The following is an 18,978-nucleotide window of genomic DNA, read 5'->3' as shown; positions in this document are numbered from 1 at the left end:
TCACTAAGATCTTTTTCAGAAATGTAAAATCTATATAGTCTTCTCACTTTGCCAAAAGAGCTTACATTAAATAACTATGAAGAAAAATAAATAAAAAACATTTGAAGACATTAATTCAGCATAATACTGACAGAAGAAAAGGAACCATAATGAGACTGGTTGAGTGAACAGAACCTTATTCAATCCAATTCTTGGACAGACAGCAAATCCACCCGTAAGAGTCCGTTTGCCCTCTAGTGGCCTCTTCCTAAACTTGRAGACGAACTAGACAGCAACATGCAATGGATAACTTTAAAAAAAAAAATACTATATCTATCAAATTAACTTATACAAACTTAAGTTGTGCTACAACACAAAAGCAGCATAGCAGGCATTCTACATATACAAATATTGTCGATAATTTTATCCACACTGCCACAAGAAATCACAGGACTGTAAAGGAACACCGGCCGTGCSCAGTAAATCCTCTACTGAGTGTCATGTTGAATCGCTGGGAAAATCAAATAAAAGGAACAATGTTGATGTGTCATCTCTCACGGACTTTGCATTCACTATAAAAAGACGATTGCAGTATCCATTTGTTTGTGGTTACAGCAATTATGCCAACTGCTTACRGATTTTAATACATTCAGAAACTAAATATTCATCATGGCTATAGAAAAATATACATTTACTGACGCACGTATAGCGACACCTTGGCACTTAGAACAATAAAAATAATATTCACAAATCAAAGCTCTGAATTGCACTTAAACTAGCTGTATTGGGTTATTCTGGGCAGGACTGTAGACAATAGCCTGAWCCCAGATCTGTTTGATTGAAATGCTAAATAATGACCATAAAACAACACCGACATATCTGGGACKAGGCTATACAGACTAACACAAGGTAAACAACGGAACACTCCCATGGAGAAACATGAGTGGAAAATAGACACAACACAATGTACACTGTGCTCCTCCAAAACAGTGGGCCTGGTCTGGCTGTGGTTTTACAATTACATGTAGTTTGAAATGGGAAAGAACTCAGTTAGCTTAGTAGCATGTTACCAAAAATTCCTAATAACACGTTAGCATTCACCATAGTTTGTACCTTGGCTTCGAGACCGGGGAAACTGTTGTTCGCTGAATCCAAGGGACTCAACACACTGGTTTGCATACTCAACAGAAAAAGTACTCCCAATATTGTAGTAAACTTTACTCAGTGGCAGTTTGAAGTTACATTTGGTTCAGTCCTGAGGAGAGGGGTTTGACTTGGGCTACTCCACCATCAATCAATCACCACCATAGGTGCTGGTTCCTCCTGCCCCACCTCGCTGGCTGGGCTGAGTGGTCCGACCCACCACAGAGTCAGGGCGTTGTCCTGTCTGACCTCTGGGGTTGGTGATATCATAACATCACCCTCTGAACCCGAGTCGGAGGAGTCTCCGTCGCTACTGTSCCCCGGGTCGAGGAACTGGCGCTGCCCGCTGGTTGGCACCAGCAACGGCATGAAGGGGTGGACACTGGAGGAGAGAGAGAGCGAATGGGAGGGAGAGGGGGATGAAAGAGAAAGAAATGTAGTTAAATATCAGAAAGTGGCAAATATGACTAAAATACACTTCTGCAAAGTCAGAAGACAACCAAATAAATCATATGGGAGGCCCATCAACAACCATCTGGTATACCTGATGCCGTTGGTGCAGTCCCCATGAGCCTGGAACTGGAGGTGAGGCTGCAGTACCTCCTCATTCCCATCGGGGGGAGCTGTGAGGYTGTCKCACACTGACACCARCCCCCCTGTATCGCCACTCAACAGGTACCGGGCAGACCTACAGAGACAGCAATCACCATCAAATGAAAAGAGTGGAGTGAAGAAACCTTGTGCTTTTGGGACGCCCCAGTCTAGCACATAGTCAGTCTAGAAGGAACAGGTTTAGACTTACGCATCCAGGTCAAAGTTGATACGTTGGTTGGTGGCTACTTTCTCTTCAGAGAGAACAGAACCTTGCCCGGGTCTCTCAGATCCCAGCACAGAATCTCTGGGTCCTACACACACACACAATCATCATTCYAAACACCTCGACACATACAAGAGCAACAATAACACTGATCATGAATGTGGGCATGTGTTTGCATGTTGAGAACCACCACGTTCTCCACTGTGACACTGTGTTCCTCTTCCCCAATCTCTCTCTGTGAGCGGACAACTTTTTGAGGCCCGTGTCTCTCTTTGTGTTGTCCTACCTTGCGCCCGCCAGTGTACAGGTAGTGTCCGTCGGGTGAGAAGGCGAGGTGTGTGATGCCCCRGTGGTGCCTGGGTGGCAGCAGGGCCAGCAGAGAGCKGTCCTGGCAGGAGTAGAGGCCTGCGGTGCGGGAGTACGAGCCACAGGCGTACACAGACTGGCKCGGGCTGAACGCCATGCAGGAGATGATGCCACACTGACCCTGCTTCTTCACTGGAGAGGGAACACACTCAGCATCTATAGAATCGGGTTAGGGTTAAGAATAGGGTTAGGGGATAGTTAGTTGAGATTTAATAGCACTTCTATAAACCCTCTATAAGGGATCTCCCCAAATAAAGATGTACCCAGTATTGTTTCTGTTGCTCCTGGACTCTACTCCACACCTATAGTGGGCCTCTCCTCACAGTCCCGTCCAGGCCTGTCTGTGTAAAACACCCTGACAGTCTTGTCGAAGCCGCAGTAGACCTGTGACCCGTCTGGGGAGAAGCAGAGGGAGTGGGCTGTGGTCAGCTCATCCAGATGGTTGTAGGGTCTGAAGCTGGTCCCCGTTGAACGCATCCCAGATATGGACCGGGTTATCACGACTGCTGCCGGCTATACTGGTGGAGAGAGAGACAGCGGTGGTGAGAGACGGAGGGACAGAGGGAAGAAGGATGGAATATGATGCGAGGGAGGTTAAAGAAGGAAGGGAACGATGGAAGGAGAAAGGAATGGAAAGACAGTGAGGAAAGGGAAGGATGTAGAAAGGAGAGAGAAGGATGGAGAGTGGTGGTGACAACTGGAAGAGCAGTAATGGACACACACTCATTTCATCTCTGTTGAAAAATAACTGACACACACTGACACTGCTTTGTGCCAGATTKATCTGGCCTCATCAGTGAAACACCCCACTGAGGCCATTTCAGGACTTCACTATGCATTTCACTTTTAATATCATTCCTCCCCTCTATCTATTCAAAAACAATAGCAGTTTGTTGTCGCATTGGGGTTTATAATGGACAAAAACGATCCATTAACAGACATGGCGCATGGCTATGGCTTTTCAACTAACATAATTGCGGGGGTCCACAGCCAAACAGCGAACCTAACAAACCAAACGCCGAAACATCACTGTCTGAACTGAAGCTCAATTAGCCAAGAGGAAATTAACCTGGGCGGCTCAGTGCTGTTATGGCACTGTGTCTTTGTTCTGGCTGTTGGGAATCACCCCATTATAATGGTACACCACAGCTAGCCTGGATGCCGGCCCAGAAAGCAATACAAAGGAGGAACACCAGCAACTATTCTACACTCTCTACAGGACAGTACAGCACATGGCTGTTGGCAGAGAGAGGGGGAGAGATGGAGAGAGGGGGAGAGATGGAGAGAGAGATGGAGAGAGAAAGGGAAAGACAGGGAGAGAAAGAGTGAACATAGAGTGTACAAAACATTAGGAACACCTGCTCTTTCCATGACATAGACTGACCAGGTGAATCCAGGTGAAAGCTATGATCCCTTATTGATGTCACCTGTTAAATCCACTTCAATCAGTGTAGATGAAGGGGGGGAGACCAGTTAAATAAAGATTTTTAAGCCTTGAGACAATTGAGACATGGATTGTGTAAGTGTGCCATTCAGAGGGTGAATGGGCAAGACAAAATATTAAAGTACCTTTGAATGGGGTATGGTAGTAGGTGCCAGGCGCACCGGTTTGAGTGTGTCAAGAACTGCAATTCTGCAGTTTTTTTCCCACACAACCTTTTCCCGTGTGTATCAAGAATGGTCCACCACCCAAAGGACATCCAGCCAACTTGACACAAGTGTGGGAAGCATTGGCGTCAACATCGGCCAGCATCCCTGTGGAACGCTTAACACCTTGTAGAGTCCATGCTCTGACAAATTGAGGCTGTTCTGAGGGAAAAAAGGGGTGCAACTCAATATTAGGAAGGTGTTCTTAATGTTTTGTACACTCAGTGTATATGTCCATGGTTCGTTTGACGCCCTGAACTGATGTTTAAGAAACGCTAAGGCCACATCATTCCACCTGACTCCACTCTGTAACCCTTAACACCAGGTGAACAGGTCCAAAACAACATTGTGCCGCCTGAACACGAACACAGATGAAGGATAACAGAGTTGACATGGGSTGTCAGCTCCGACTAGCCCCCTCATCCCTGGCTCCTCTCAGGGCCCAGCTCTCAAGTGGTTCATCCCTCAGATAAATCATCTCCTCGGGTTGTTTATGCTCTCATCCTCCACCCTGTTTGACTCCTGTCTCTCTCTCCCTCTTAAACTCCCTTTCTTTTTCCTTATTCCCCCTCTTTTCTTGCCATGGAGAATGTGGTTTATGGTTTGATCCTCCTGTATTGACTATGGTGTGCACCTCTCTCTCTTACACACACACACCCTTTTTATATTTTCTCATTCCCTTTCATCTAGAGATGTTGTTTCCCTCGCTCCGTGGGGTGGACCACGGCCCACGCTGGGCACTGATCAGAGAGGAACCATGGGAGGAGGGGGGTGCTGTTGTTAAGGAGGCCTCGTTAGTAGGCCCTACCAGCGTTGCCCGTAACAACGGCATTCTCCACAGTAACGGCTGGGCGCCATTGATCTCAGCTTCCCACAGCACAGACGTCTTAATAATTTCCGCGCTTTTGTACGGCTAGAAAAAAAACACGCAAAGACACACACACACAGAGAGCCAGGAGAAAACCAAAAGTCTGGAAATCATGAGGCCCTTTAAAAAGCGTCTGGAGTTGTTAGTTCTTCTGTTCGTTCTGTTAAAGGGTGAGTCATCACCCAGAGCACCACAGGTCTCGGACAAACAAACAGACAGACAGCACTGGGGTTCAAGGGGAAAAGGCCAAGACTCCTCAAATAGAGAGAGAAATAATGATGATTTTACGGATTAGCAACTAGGTGCAAAACAACGACTCCATTTTCACTGTCAACAGTCTAATATGGAACTCAGTACAGCGCATACAATGTAGCATGGCTTAGTTAAGTCAGCAACCAAGGTTGTGGGTTCAATTACCGCAAGGTAGAAGTCTTCACGTGTCCAACAGACCTGAAATTCCGAAATCCAACCTGGGACCGTAGCGGGTCCGGGTCCCTAATTCTGACTTTGGTCTAGGATCGGAGTCGGGTCTGATAATTGCCACAGATCTCAGGTATGTGCAACTACAATTTATTTACCGATTGGACCGGTACTCTGTTAATTTAATGTGTGTGAGGATGACTCTGTTAATTTAATGTGTGTGAGGATGAGAACTGTGCAAGCTTGTTATCTGTGTCAGCCAATTGCAACTCAATAAAATGTATAGCTTATGTCCAGCTGAAACTGGTTCTGGCAGCTCACCTCARGTASGCCTGCTGCTGAGGAGAGAGACAGAGCGAGAAAGGAGCCTTGGCCTAGTCTACTGTTGATTGACAAGATGGAGGCCTTTTTCATTGAAGTGACAACAAAAGTTAGAGGAGAAAGAGTGAAAAGAAGCCGACAAGGGGAATGTCCCCAGGGACAAGTTTTAATATTGTAGTGGACAAAGATGAGAGAAAAGTTGGTGCGGCCAAATGGACTGTGTGCAAATCGTTTTTGAGGTTTAATGCAACTTAAACGCATTTGTTTTTGTATTCATTATAATMTGTTTTATCATTATAGGCCTATTTAAGAAACCAAACCAGTTCTTTAAATAAGCAAGTTTGTTTATTGCATTTTCACTGGCTAATTTAAGATCGAACTGTCTTTTAAATTTTGTGCTACGTGTTTAGTTGAAGGTTAAAAGTTGGCCTGTTGTAAAATAAATATCATTAGCCTATTGCCGTCATTTGTTGGGTAGGCCTACAGTAGGCACTCACCTTTGTTGGTAGGCCTAATTGCTGCATTATCCTAGCCTGTTTTAAACTTTTGTGAAGGTTTAAACCAGTGCTTTAAAAAATAAAAAAAGTGTTTTGTTTCATTCTGTTGAGACATTTTCTTTGACCAAATTAAGTTCCAACTATAATGTTGTGTTTTCCGCAATATAATAGAATTACCGGTAGGACTACTATACGGCTACTCGCACTTAAACCATGAAAAGCAAAAACCAAAGGCGGTGAGATGCAAAACTTKATTTAATGCCTCAATATAAGAACATGTTCATATTTTCCCTATAAACAATGACTTAKCTTTATAATGGGAATATCAAAAGTAAGAAACTCTTGTGAAGGTTTGGTGTGGTATGGCTATTATTAGGCTTAGCTACTGCAGGCCTATGAAGTCAGTGGGCACCAGCACACCAACGGACTCCGACGGTTGAACTTGAGGTGAAGAACAATGTTTTAGGCCTGTCAGTTACTCCTTTAATCTAACAATATAATAATGCTTATCTTTCTAAAAAAAATGTCCTGATGGAAAATGTACATAGTAGCCTCCTGTACGCCAGTATCTGTATAGCAGTAGTAGCCTGACAAGTATAAAGAAATGCATTTCGGTGTTGGGAACATGACGCCGGCATATCTTCATCTTACTCTCCATCTCTCTAGGGCTAAGCTTCTTTTCCTTTATATAATGTTTTTAAATATTATTATCATACAGTGGGCTCATACTCATGCAATGCCCTAATGCATTTAGTGCTCAAATCTCTGACAGTAAAAAAAAATATATAATAATAAAACAATAGGCTATACAGTTTTGAATATGCTACACATCGAAATGTAACAAATCGTTTTTTTGGTCATTTTTATAGGCAGTTAACTGTGGATCATTTAGCCAATWTCACTCGTTTATTGATGGAGCTGGCAGCGTTTCCTTCTCTCTCGGAGCTGAACTGMTCTCTCGTATCCGAATCAGCACGGGCCTTTTCGTAACATGTCTGACTGGCCTCGGGTCCATTCAGAACAGGTCTCCGTTTCTTAAAAAAAAAGAATATCAAGTCAGGTGGGAAAGCCACGGATCCATTTCGGAATGGATCCAACTTTTCGGGAACCGTCAAAGACTGGGACACATACTATAAACCGCTTTGATACAGGATATAGGGCGGCAGGTAGCCTAGCGGTTAGAGCGTTGGGCCTGTAACTGAAAGGTCACTGGTTTGATTCCATGAGCTGATAAGGCGCAGAAATCTGTCAAGGTGCCCTTGAGCAAGGCACTTAACCCTAATTTGCTCCAAGGGGCGCTATACTACTATGGTTGATCCTGTAAAACGACACATTTCCCTYTACTTGTAAAACGACACATTTCCCTGTACCTGTAAAACGACACATTTCCCTGTACCTGTAAAACGACACATTTCCCTGTACGCGGTAAATGACACATTTCCCTGTACCTGTAAACGAAACACCATTTCCCTGTACCTGTAAATGACACATTTCCCTGACCTGTAAAATGACACATTTCCTGTACCTGTAAAATGACACATTTCCCTGTACCTGTAAAACGACACATTTCCCTGTACCTGTAAAAGACACATTTCCCTGTACCTGTAAAACGACACATTTCCCTGTACCTGTAAAATGACACATTTCCTGTACCTGTAAAATGACAACATTTCCCTGTACCTGTAAAATGACACATTTCCCTGTACCTGTAAAACGACACATTCCCTGTACCTGTTAAACGACACATTTCCCTGTACCTGTAAAACGACACATTTCCCTGTACCTGTTAAACGACACATTTCCCTGTACCTGTAAAATGACACATTTCCCTGTACCTGTAAACGACACATTTCCCTGTACTGTTAAACGACACATTTCCCTGTACCTGTAAAATGACACATTTCCCTGTTCCTGTTAAACGACACATTCCCCTGTACCTGTAAACGACACATTTCCCTGTACCTGTAAAACGACACATTTCCCTGTACCTGTTAAACGACACATTTCCCTGCCTGTAAAATGACACAATTCCCTGTACCTGTAAAAGACACATTTCCTGTACTTGTAAAACGACACATTTCCCTGTACCTATCCGATGTACAGTATGTGACAATAAAACATCTCTTTATAAGCGAATGCTAAGTGGCATATCTCTGATATGAGTGGTGGTAGTAGAGGAGGGCTGCTGAACTCACAAGCAGGAGTCTGGATCCAGAGAACTCATCTTGGGATACCAGCAGTAGTCATAGATGGTTTCCCCCTCTGCCATCTTCAACACTGGACTCTGTAGGGCAGGGAGACCATTAGAGAGAGGAGGGGTCAAGTCCTCAATCTAGGTCTATACAGGATAGGACAGCTMATGTTGCTAGTTCAGTGCAGAAACGTGGTAATTAATTACAATGACCATAATCCATTGCACCCATTTTTTCTGTCTCAGACAGAGACAGATATACTTTTACGCCTGCTATGTTAGGTTAGATACACAAAGACCGAAGACCGCAATGAGCGAGGAATGTACACAACACATCAACAAGAAGGATAGAAACAGTTCAAAGTATGCCTTATCTACTTTGAAGAATTAGTCAAATGACTTTGTCAGACAGCTCTGCAGCCTACTTAGGCAGGCTGGCCTAGCTAAATAGAATGACTAAAGACAGTACAGTATGGGAAGCACAGAGACAACGTTAGATGGTTAGACTGGCTGGCTGCTACTACCTGAGCAGAGATGAGATGATGACTAAGGAATGAAAAATAACAAAGTTCTCAAATAAAAACGAACATACACAACTGAAACATTGTATTATTTCGTAGTAATTAACAATTTTTCTATTGATGTCTACCCAATGTGGACCTGACAGAGACAATGGAATATTTTCAATGTTTTGGCAATTGATTGTTCAATATGTTTCCATTAAAAAGCTCTTATTCATTTTAATATCATAATTTCATAACGCATTTAATGTTTGTTTTTTAAATGATTGAAAACTAAATGGAAAACAGTATATATATATATATTTTTTTTTTTAAATCAGACCGACGTCAAAAAGCACTAATCGCTCAGCACTAACCAGGAGTGAAGATCAGTGATGTAGTGAGTTAGTGGCYCCCTCTCCGTGAGCAGGTCCCAGTTGTAGCTGTAGATCTCAGGGGGGAGGTTGTAGACACGCAGCACGTTGTCTGCACTGTTGGTCAGGAAGCACGAGCCGTCTGGGGCCCTGGGAGAATTACAGTGCCTTCAGAATGTATTCATACCCCTTGATTTATTCCACATTTTGTTGTGTTACATCCTAAATTAAAACATGGCTAAAGCAAAAAAAGATACATTTTTGCTAATTTATAGGAAATAAAACACTAAAAAATCWGATTTACATAAGTATTCACACCTCCGAGTCTATACATGTCAAAATCACCTTTGGCGGCGATTACAGCTGTGAGTCTTTCTGGGAAAGTCTAAGAGCGTCGCACACCTGGATTGTACAATATTTGCACATAATTGTTTAAAAAATATATTCAAGCTCTGTCAAGACAGCCATAGAAATTCAAGCCAATTTAAGTCAAAACTGTAACCAGGCCCCTCAGAAACATTCAATGTCACCTTGGTAAGAAACTCCAGTGTATATTTGGCCTTGTGTTTAGGTCATTGTCCTGCTGAAAGGTGAATTTGTCTCCCAGTGTCTGTTGGAAAGCAGACAACCAGGTTTTCCTCTAGGACTTTGCCTGTGCTTAGCTCTATTCCATTTATTTCCATCCTAAAAAAACTCCCTTGCCGATGACAAGCATACCCATATACCCATAACATGATGCAGACACCACCATGCTTGAAAATATGAAGAGTGGTACTCAGTYATGTGTTGTTTGATTTACTCCAAACATAACACTTTGTATTCAGGACATAGAGTTTGTTTTTGCCACATTTTGTGCAGTTTTACTTCAGTGCCTTATTACAAARATTATATATATTTTGGAATACTTTTATTCTGTACAGGCTTCCTTTTTCATTTAGGTTAGTATTGTGGAGTAACTACAATGTTGTTGATCCATCCTCAGTTCTCTCCTATGACAGCCATTAAACTCTGTAACTGTTTTAAAGTCACCATTGGCCTAATGGTGAAATCCCTGAGCGGTTTCCTTCCTCTCCAGCAACTGAGTTAGGAAGGACTCCTGTATCTTTGTAGTGACTGGGTGTATTGATACACCATCCAAAGTGTAATTGATAACTTCACCATGTTCAAAGGGATATTCGATGTCTGCTTTTTTTWWWWATTTGTACCCATCTACCAATAAGTACCCTTCTTTYCAAGGCATTGGAAAACCACCCTGGACTTTGTGGTAGAATATGTGTTAGAAATTCACTGCTCTACTGAGGYACCTTACAGATAATTGTATGTGTCAGTGACAGAGGTAGTCATAAAAKAAWTATGTTAAGACACTATGGCGTCAGCGCAACATATGTGTCAGAAAACGTACCTAGATGCAGGGATGGGATATACCACTGTACTCCAACTTTTACCTTTATCCACACTGATACTTCGAGAAGGTGAAATACTGTCCTTGTCATCCTCATGCTAGCTAGCAGTAGCCACCGCAGCAATTTTGGAATGGCAGACAATCAGCTCATTTGTTGTTCAAGCAATGTGCCATTCCACAATGGCTGATGTGGCCACTGCTAGCTTGTACGGGGACAAAAAGGGCATTTTTCCATTAAAACTGGTAGTATTTTTCATCTTCTCGATGGCGCAGTGTGGACAAAGGTAACATTTGGAGTACTGTACAGTGGCATATCCCATCCCTGCATTGGGGGTACGTTTTCCGACTAATATCTCACTCCTACTCCAGTGTCTAAATGTAACCATGATTGCCTTCCGATCCCAGGGCAGCTTAGTGTAAACAAGCGTAACGGTAGGGTCGGTATCTTCTGACAAGCTATCTAGCAAACTAACTACAAAACATGAGTTAACTACTGATGGACAGTTAGCTAGCAAGTTACCAATTTGGTCTGCCTCACGATTTCTCTATTAGGTTTTACCAGCCTCCTCCGCAAAGTAATCACTGTTCTTCGAATGACTAGAAGTCTGYTTACAACGTAGCCGTACACTGGAGTTTCTAGCAGCCGTCAAGAATTTAAGTCATGCTGCGAATTTGTAAACACGGGTGGCTGCCTTGAGGGGAACTATCGCGAGACTTCAGGCTATCCATAGCCCGCCCTCCTCCTTCTTCTTCGATGGGGTTTAACGGCGGTTGGCATCCAATGTTAATGGTGCATTACCGCCACCAGCTGTACGGGGTATTGAATGCCCCCCCTCCTCCAAACTAGGATGTTCATGTTGTTGTTCATGGTGTTGTTCATGGTGTTGTTCATGTTGTTATTCGTCTTCTATGGTATATTGGCGATTGCACAATTTAATGTGCATCCCACCATCCACTGTGCCGGATGGAAACAGGATTCCCAAAAAACGGAACAAACTACCAAAAAATGTATTCAATAAACAACTTTTCTGTAAAAAAATTAAACCAATCTGATCCCTACACAGGCTCTAGGGGAACCAGGGAGAACGGGTCCTCCGGCACCAGTCCCAAAAACTTTTCTGCCACAGCCACAATAATGCCAGTTTCTTAGAAGTCTTTGAGACTTGTACCATACACTTTATAACTGTGGCAATGAACGCCACAAAATCAAATCTTTCGACTGGCAGCAAACATTTACTACAGGCTGTGGTGCATCCACTACCATATCTTCACTAGCATCACTTGTTTTCTCAACTCTATTAATAGCCTTTGTTTGACCGCCCTAACTTTTACCACCTCAATCTCCTTCACCCTTACAGGGTACTCCAGGAACTCAGGATCATGATCCACACCACAGTTATGATCCCCACCGTCAGCCTCCTGTTCTTCAGCATGTGTCTGTCTGCACACACTTGAAACATGGCCAAACCCTTGACAATTCTTACAGTGCAGTGGTTTGGGTACGAAAGCTCTTACAGCGTATATTGTGGCAACCCGGGGGCCAGCAGGGAGCTACAAAGAAAGGAGCAGGGCCTTGGTCAGCTCCAGAGSGCTAGAGAGCCAAGGTGAGGCAGCACCATGGACAGGCACCAACTGGGGCTGTTGATTCAACACAAATACTACTCAGTCCAGGTGCTGCAACCAATTGGCACCTGGAATTGGTCCCACCAAATGAGTATAAGTAGAGGTGTAGTCACTCGGGCAGACAGGCAGAGGGTACGCCTAGACTTCAGAAGAACCGGAGTGAGTATGATAAGCACCTRGATCAGACGCCAAAGAAGATACTAGGCAATGTTTGACTCACCTGTCTCCCTTTATTTGCCKCGAAAGGAAGAGGACCCATTCCCGTGCAGRACACTACKCGGCGCAAGTTGAGAACAAGTATTGAAAGACCGGAATCATCGCTCTCTCTCTTTTGTTGTTCATTACCCTAGGCGGTCCGAGGAGCTGCCACAGGACACCAAGTGACCCACCCGTTACCCGAGAGGCCTTTGTCGTATTCCTCCCRGTTCCCCCCAACCTTAAAGAACAACTTTTGTTTGAGCACCTCAAAATMGTCTCCCGCCATCTTATTTTGTGAGTTTCACCTCTGACTCCCCTGGGCTGCCACAATATGAACTGTAACTCAGTCAAATCTTTMGAATCGRTACATGTTGCTTTTATATTTTTGTTCAGTATAGTTAGGTATGTTCCATTTCATGAGTTTGTCTGAGTAAAATGAATGACAATTGATAGTAAYAATAGGAACATAGCAGAAACAGTCAGTCAAATCCATTGTTAAATGCATTTTATTTAATAATTWTTTGTTCTCTTCAAACCAACAAAACCCAAACTATTTACACTTTAGGTTATTTTTCTGAATGCATTTGTTTTTATGTTACTTATCTCTAAAATATTCAAAAACTTTAAGCGATGGAACTGAGCCAACCATTTGGGTGAAAAAGAAAATGGATATAATTTGATCAAAATCTGTTTGTTGATGAATCATACATTTTTATGGAATTCATARATCAAAGGCATGGCAATCTCACCCAGGGTCATCACAGTGCCAAAACATTAATAACTTTGAACTTCAATGATTAACAGAAAGACAGAACAGAACCACTGTTCTCCTACAGGTGACCAACAATTACTCCAACAAAGACCATGCTAACTTTAAAAAATGAAACACCCAAATATAACTCAGAGAAMAATCATTTAGAGATGGCTACATATTAACAGTTCACTGCAAACCAGCTTATGAACGGCATTCTTATCCCACACTGATGGAGTTGAAAGATTGAAGTCAAAATCCACAGTATTCATAAAATACTTCAGTGACATTTTWGATAATCCTCCAGTTGCATTAACTAATAGATCAACTGATCCAAACTATATCTCATATATATATATTTTTTCATTTAAAGTAGAGGGTCTCATCTCCCAAAGTTAATATTCATTTGTCTGACCAACCGAAGCGGATTCTAAATAGGAAAACACTTACAAAACAATTAATCCATTCAACCTGACTGACAGTGTAAGAATTGAGTTTCTCCATTGAAAACCTGGTTTCTATTAAAGAGACAGACAAAACCATTATCAACTGCATAGATGGCAGACATACAAGTAACATACACAGCCATTCAATAACGTCAGTAAGATGCTTCTAATATACGAGGACATCATCTGTACAATGGTCAGTAATCAAAGTGTCAAATAGACAATCTCCAAAGATAATCTACTCAGAGGACCACCAAGAAGAGGTACAGTGCCCTCTAATTATTGGAACAGTGAAGCATTTTTTGTTCTTATGGCTCTATACTCCAAAAGTTTGGATTTGAAATCGAACAATTACTACAAGGTTAAACTATACATTCTCAGATTTTATTTGAGGGTATTTGTGTACATATTGGTTTCACCATTTACAAATGACAACACTTTTTATACATCGTCCCCCCCATTTAAGTAGACCAAAATAATTGGGACAAATTCACTTACGTGTGTATTAAAGTAGTAAAAAGTGAAATATTTGGTCCCATATTCATAGCACACAATGGCTACATCAAGCTTGTGACTAAACAAAATAGTTGGATGCATTTGCTGTTTGTTTTGGTTGTGTTTCAGATTATTTTGTGCCCAAAAGAAATTCATGGTAAATGTGTTGGGTCATTTTAGAAATCACTTTTATTGTTAATAAGAATGTTTATAAACACTTCATGAATGTGGATGCTAACATGAATACCAATAATTCTGAATGAATCGTGAATAATGATGAGTGAGAAAGTTAAARGCACAAATATCGTACCTCCCAAAAATGCTAACCTCCTGTTATTGTAATGGTGAGCGTGTATTGGGGGTATGATCTCACTCATCATTATTCATGACTCATTCAGGATTATCTGTAATCATGGTAGCATCCACATTAATGTATAAGTGTTTAGAAACATATTCTATTCTTARTTACAATAAAAGTGATTCCAAATGACAACACATTTACCATTAATTTCTATCGGGCACAAATTAATCTGAAACKACCAAAACAAACAGCAAATGCATCCAACAAGTTTGTAGTCARATTGCTGATGTAGRCATCGCGTGCTATGAATATGGGACAAAATGTTTCACTTTTCACTACACATAGGTGAATTTGTCCCAATACTTTTGGTCCCTTGAAATGGGGGTGACTATGCATAAAGAGTGTTGTCGTTTCTAAATGGTGGAACCAATATGTACACAAATACCCTCAAATAAAAGCAGAGAACCTATGCTTTAACCTCATAATTGTTTGATTTAAAATCAAAACTTGTGGAGTGCAGAGCCAAAATAAGAAAAAAATGCTTCAACGTCCCAATAACTACAGAGGGCACTGTATCCTTCATTTTAAAGGCCCTCAATAGGATCAAACACTTCTTTCAAATCAAGTCTCAAACTGTCAAAATCATTGGGTCAAAATCCATTGTCAAAAAATGACTACAGTGATGGGGTACACAGTAATATGTAGTGGGGCACCGTGTAGAACTGTAAAGGAACATATGGATTTATTTAACACACTCTTCCTGGTCAGCTCAGCTCCATAATACACAGGCTTCAGATTCCTCAGCCTGCATCTTCAGCTACATGTCTGGGCATTTAAAACTGGAWAACAGAACAGTCACTCTTGCTTTGAAAAAAGGCAAACCATCAGTCTTAATCATCGTTGTCAGGGATTGCCTTCCGTTCTACTTTGTTGCCATAGATGCTGGACAGAAATAACGTAACATACAACAGTATTGTTCGCCAATAAGACGCCGTCCCAGTAGGTAGAACATTGACACCACCCCCCTTATTCAAATGCTATAGTCCTTATCAGGTTCTCCAACTGGCTTTCACTCTTACTGTTAATATATGTTTTAGAGTTTGCCATACAAAGGCGGATCTCCACAGTTAAGGCATGTTGAACAGAAAAAAGAAAATACTTTTATATTATTTACATAGCAGTCAGAACTCAAGTGTATGGTATTGAGCCTTTCTGCTTGTGTGTGTGTGTGTGTGTGTGTGTGTGAAATGTCGTCTTCAAGAATGTGGTTCTTGAAAAGAGAGTATTTGAGAATGCTGCATGGACATGTGTGTAAAGCTCTGTGTGTGTGTGGTCAGTTTCTCCACTGTTCCAGGTCCTCTGCTACTGCAGCTGATGTGGTTCCTGCTCTTTCACCACCAGGGGTGCAGAGAGGAGTAGTGGAAGAAGAAAGGGCTGAGGAGCTTCTCCATCTCCTCTCCAGCAGAGGGCAGCTAAGAACAGTGAGGACCCTGTGGAATGAGAGCCAGTGAGAATGATGGGAGATCGGGAGAGAGCAAGAGACAGAAGAGAGGAATGAAGATCTCCAAATGAAACAATACTGAAAACATAATTTCCATAAAGACAGTTCCCAACATTACACAGTCCATAGATTCACTATAAACATTAAATAGATAGAAATACACTCTTACCCATATGATGGTTGTCTTCTTGCAGTCAGCTCGTGATCGATCTCCAGGCAGTGGCTAGGTGACAGAAGGTTGGGGGGGGGCATCTGGGAAGCAGGTCCCCTGGTACATCCGCCTGACTCTCTCCCCTGCCTTCTCCATTGGTTGGTGCCAGTTGGTCAAACACTCTGGGCTGGGCTCTGCAGCAGCGATCATCATTCAGTCTTGGGAGTCCCTGCAGTCCCCAGCTCCAACCATGTTAAGTCTTTTCTTTCCCCATCCCTGAAGACATACAGGGCTACTGGCAAAGTTTGGGGAATTTCCAGGTAATTCATTTACCACAGGARTATTCACTCTGTAAATCAATGTCTCATGAATTTCCTTATTCTGTTAGTTTGTATATCAAGCCTTGCAGTTTTGTCCAAGTGATCTTCTTTAAAGTTAGGCCTAATACAAAAATATGGTTATGTACAGGAYGAAGAAGGCGTGTTCCTGTCTTTCGTTTTGAAAATCTTGTTTTCAGTGAGACGGTATTAACTCAGTCAAAGTTATTTTATTTTATTTTAAACCCTCCCTTTGTACTACAATATTTCTGTGCTCCTATCTCAAATGTGATGGCACCTCACAGTTTGAATGAACCAAAGTGCATAGTGAGAGTGGTCGGGGCAGCCCTCGTCAACAGTAAGTGTTGACGAGGGCTGATGGGTGTTCCCCAGAGATCAGTACTAGTATCCTTTCATTTCCCCTCATCGCAGGGTTAAAATACCCCCACTGCACACCCTGAGACCCCTTTTAAACAAAAAAGGAAAAAMAATTCTGCCTGCACACGGTCCAATTGAATGCAATGGTAGATTGAGGTCAATGTCATTTGTATGTACGGTTTTACAAAATCTTCTTACATTTCCTTTATTCTCAACCACTCCTCACGGGTTTGTCCATCTTTGTTRCATTTACATGTTCAAGGAGCAAAAAAAATGTACTCCATATTTTTACTCCAGGAGACTTATGTATTAAAGCGATGATATTGTTGTTTCCTTTATGCATGTTCTAAGTACCAAAAACTCCTCTGCTGTTTCTGCTTTTTGATTAAGCTTTCTACTCCACGAACAGAAACACTTAGTCCTTGAGTTCAAATACAGGCAGTAAAAAAAATAAGAATCTTAGATTTTTCACCTGCACTCCTTGATGATCAGTCAGTTACAAAAAAAACACATCCACTAAAGGGTCACATTGTGATGTCCTCCTTCCTTCCCGCCAAAACAACGTAGGCCATTGAATGTCCATTTTGCAGAAGCGCACTTGCAAAACCCTGCCCTTACCCACTATCCACCCTAACCCCCAAAAAACTGCACCCACAGAAATCCGTGTGTTTTGTAAACAACCAAAACTCCAGTAAGGAATAGTAAAGAGTCTGTTCTTGATTTTTTCATAGTAATATTGTTTTTGTACGAACAGGATTGCAGAGGCAGTGTGTTCAACTGTAGCCTTCCCGAGTTCTTCCTCTTTTGTGTAAAAAAAGAAAGAGTAAAGAACTCGRCGACCTCTTCAATCTTAGATTTTTAGTTTTTTTTTTGATTCCATTTTTAGACATTTTGTGGAGCAAAAAAATCCTGTATCACATTTTTTTGACTTTTTTGGGAATACATTCAATGTTTTCTTAAGAAAGAAATAACAAACGCACTTCACATGGCAGTAATGCAACAAAAACTAAACTATGAAAATAAAAAAAAGAGAAAAAATAGCAGTGCTCATAATCGTAGTCCAAATACTTTTTTTTTTTTTTTTTTTRTTCTTTGATTATTCATGTATGTATTTTCATTTATATTCCTAAAAAAGAAACGTCATCATCAACAATAGCAACAACAATGAGTAAGTAACACAAGAATATGCTAACATTTTGTGCACCATCCTGTACGTGAACAGTTTGATGCTAATTGTTTTGAGCAGAATCTGAAACTGCACACCTTTCACACGCAAGTTAAAGAGAACTGACAAGGCAACGTGATCACATCCCAGGAAAACTAAACTGGACTAACCTTCCAATCAATCATCATCCCCAGACTAAACCTGAAATATTAGGATATATGATTGACATACACAGGCTATACAGAGCGCTTAACATAACCATAACACACTCAAGAAGTAAATGTCTCAATGGCCATTGAACATTCCCTCCATCCCATTCACCCTTTCAGAGTTCTTAGGCACAAATGTGCATGCATGCATACATACACACACACACACACACACACACAGGCTCAGAGGCCGTGGCTGAGAGAAGACAGCGGGCAGGGGCACTGCTCCATCAGCCCGTACCCCAAAACACCCCAGAAACAAGTGGTGCTTTAACAACATATGAAGGAGCGCAAAGCCATAATCCCCCTCTACAAATGTCTGTCATTCTATTACGTTTCTCTGGGGATGAAGAGCTGGTGAGAAAGGATGTGTTGTGCCATTGCCCCCTTTCTGTCACACACAATCATACACACGCGCACACACACACACACACACACACACGTAGATACAAAGAAAGTCCCTCTGTACAAGAGGACACATTCTACTCATGGAAAATACAACAACTCTTATTTGAACAAAATGACATAATGGCCTGGTATGTGTTCATACATCTTGGTAAGCAATGGAGAAAAAAATAACAGACATTAGAAACATACTAGTCTGCACAATGCGCACGCACGCACGCACACACACAGAGAAATATTAATCTCTAACCCCATTTGTTTTTCTATTTTTTTATCTTTGTTTTTTTAACACAAGTGCAAATCTTCAAGTTTTTTTAATGTATTTTTTTGTAATAGCTTTACTTTTCATATAAATGTATTGTAAAAAAAAAAACAACAGTGTTTGTCTTTCAAGAAAGGATTTGTTTTTCTGATAAGGTTTCAAAATAAAAAGGTCCCCTCTATCTTTGAGTTCCCCCTCCCAGTGAATCTATCCCATCAACCTTACACCTCACCTTACCCTTCCAGTTCAGA

General features: G+C 41.8%; 1 protein-coding gene and 1 long non-coding RNA gene across 2 annotated transcripts; both read right to left on the bottom strand.

Annotated features, from left to right (window-relative positions):
• Nucleotides 1–297: 297 nt before the first annotated feature.
• On the bottom strand, nt 298–11,209 carry LOC112069797 (telomerase Cajal body protein 1-like). Its single transcript, XM_024137171.2, is given in 10 exon segments — nt 298–1,504; nt 1,667–1,810; nt 1,925–1,964; nt 1,967–2,027; nt 2,226–2,437; nt 2,608–2,765; nt 2,767–2,823; nt 8,254–8,342; nt 9,127–9,273; nt 11,046–11,209. Coding segments are annotated over 8 exon segments (981 nt in total). The 5' UTR covers nt 8,328–8,342; nt 9,127–9,273; nt 11,046–11,209; the 3' UTR covers nt 298–1,269.
• Nucleotides 11,210–15,253: 4,044 nt separating this feature from the next.
• LOC112069796 (uncharacterized) lies at nt 15,254–16,362 on the bottom strand. Its single transcript, XR_002893795.2, has 2 exons — nt 16,010–16,362; nt 15,254–15,829 (listed from the first exon to the last, which is right to left on the bottom strand). It is a non-coding gene; the product is annotated as an uncharacterized lncRNA (long non-coding RNA).
• Nucleotides 16,363–18,978: the final 2,616 nt, after the last annotated feature.

Source organism: Salvelinus sp. IW2-2015, unplaced genomic scaffold (assembly GCF_002910315.2).
Source record: "Salvelinus sp. IW2-2015 unplaced genomic scaffold, ASM291031v2 Un_scaffold1123, whole genome shotgun sequence".
Taxonomy (NCBI): domain Eukaryota; kingdom Metazoa; phylum Chordata; class Actinopteri; order Salmoniformes; family Salmonidae; genus Salvelinus; species Salvelinus sp. IW2-2015.
The sequence above is the reverse complement of the archived record's forward strand: the minus strand, read 5'-3'. Positions and strand labels throughout refer to the sequence as shown.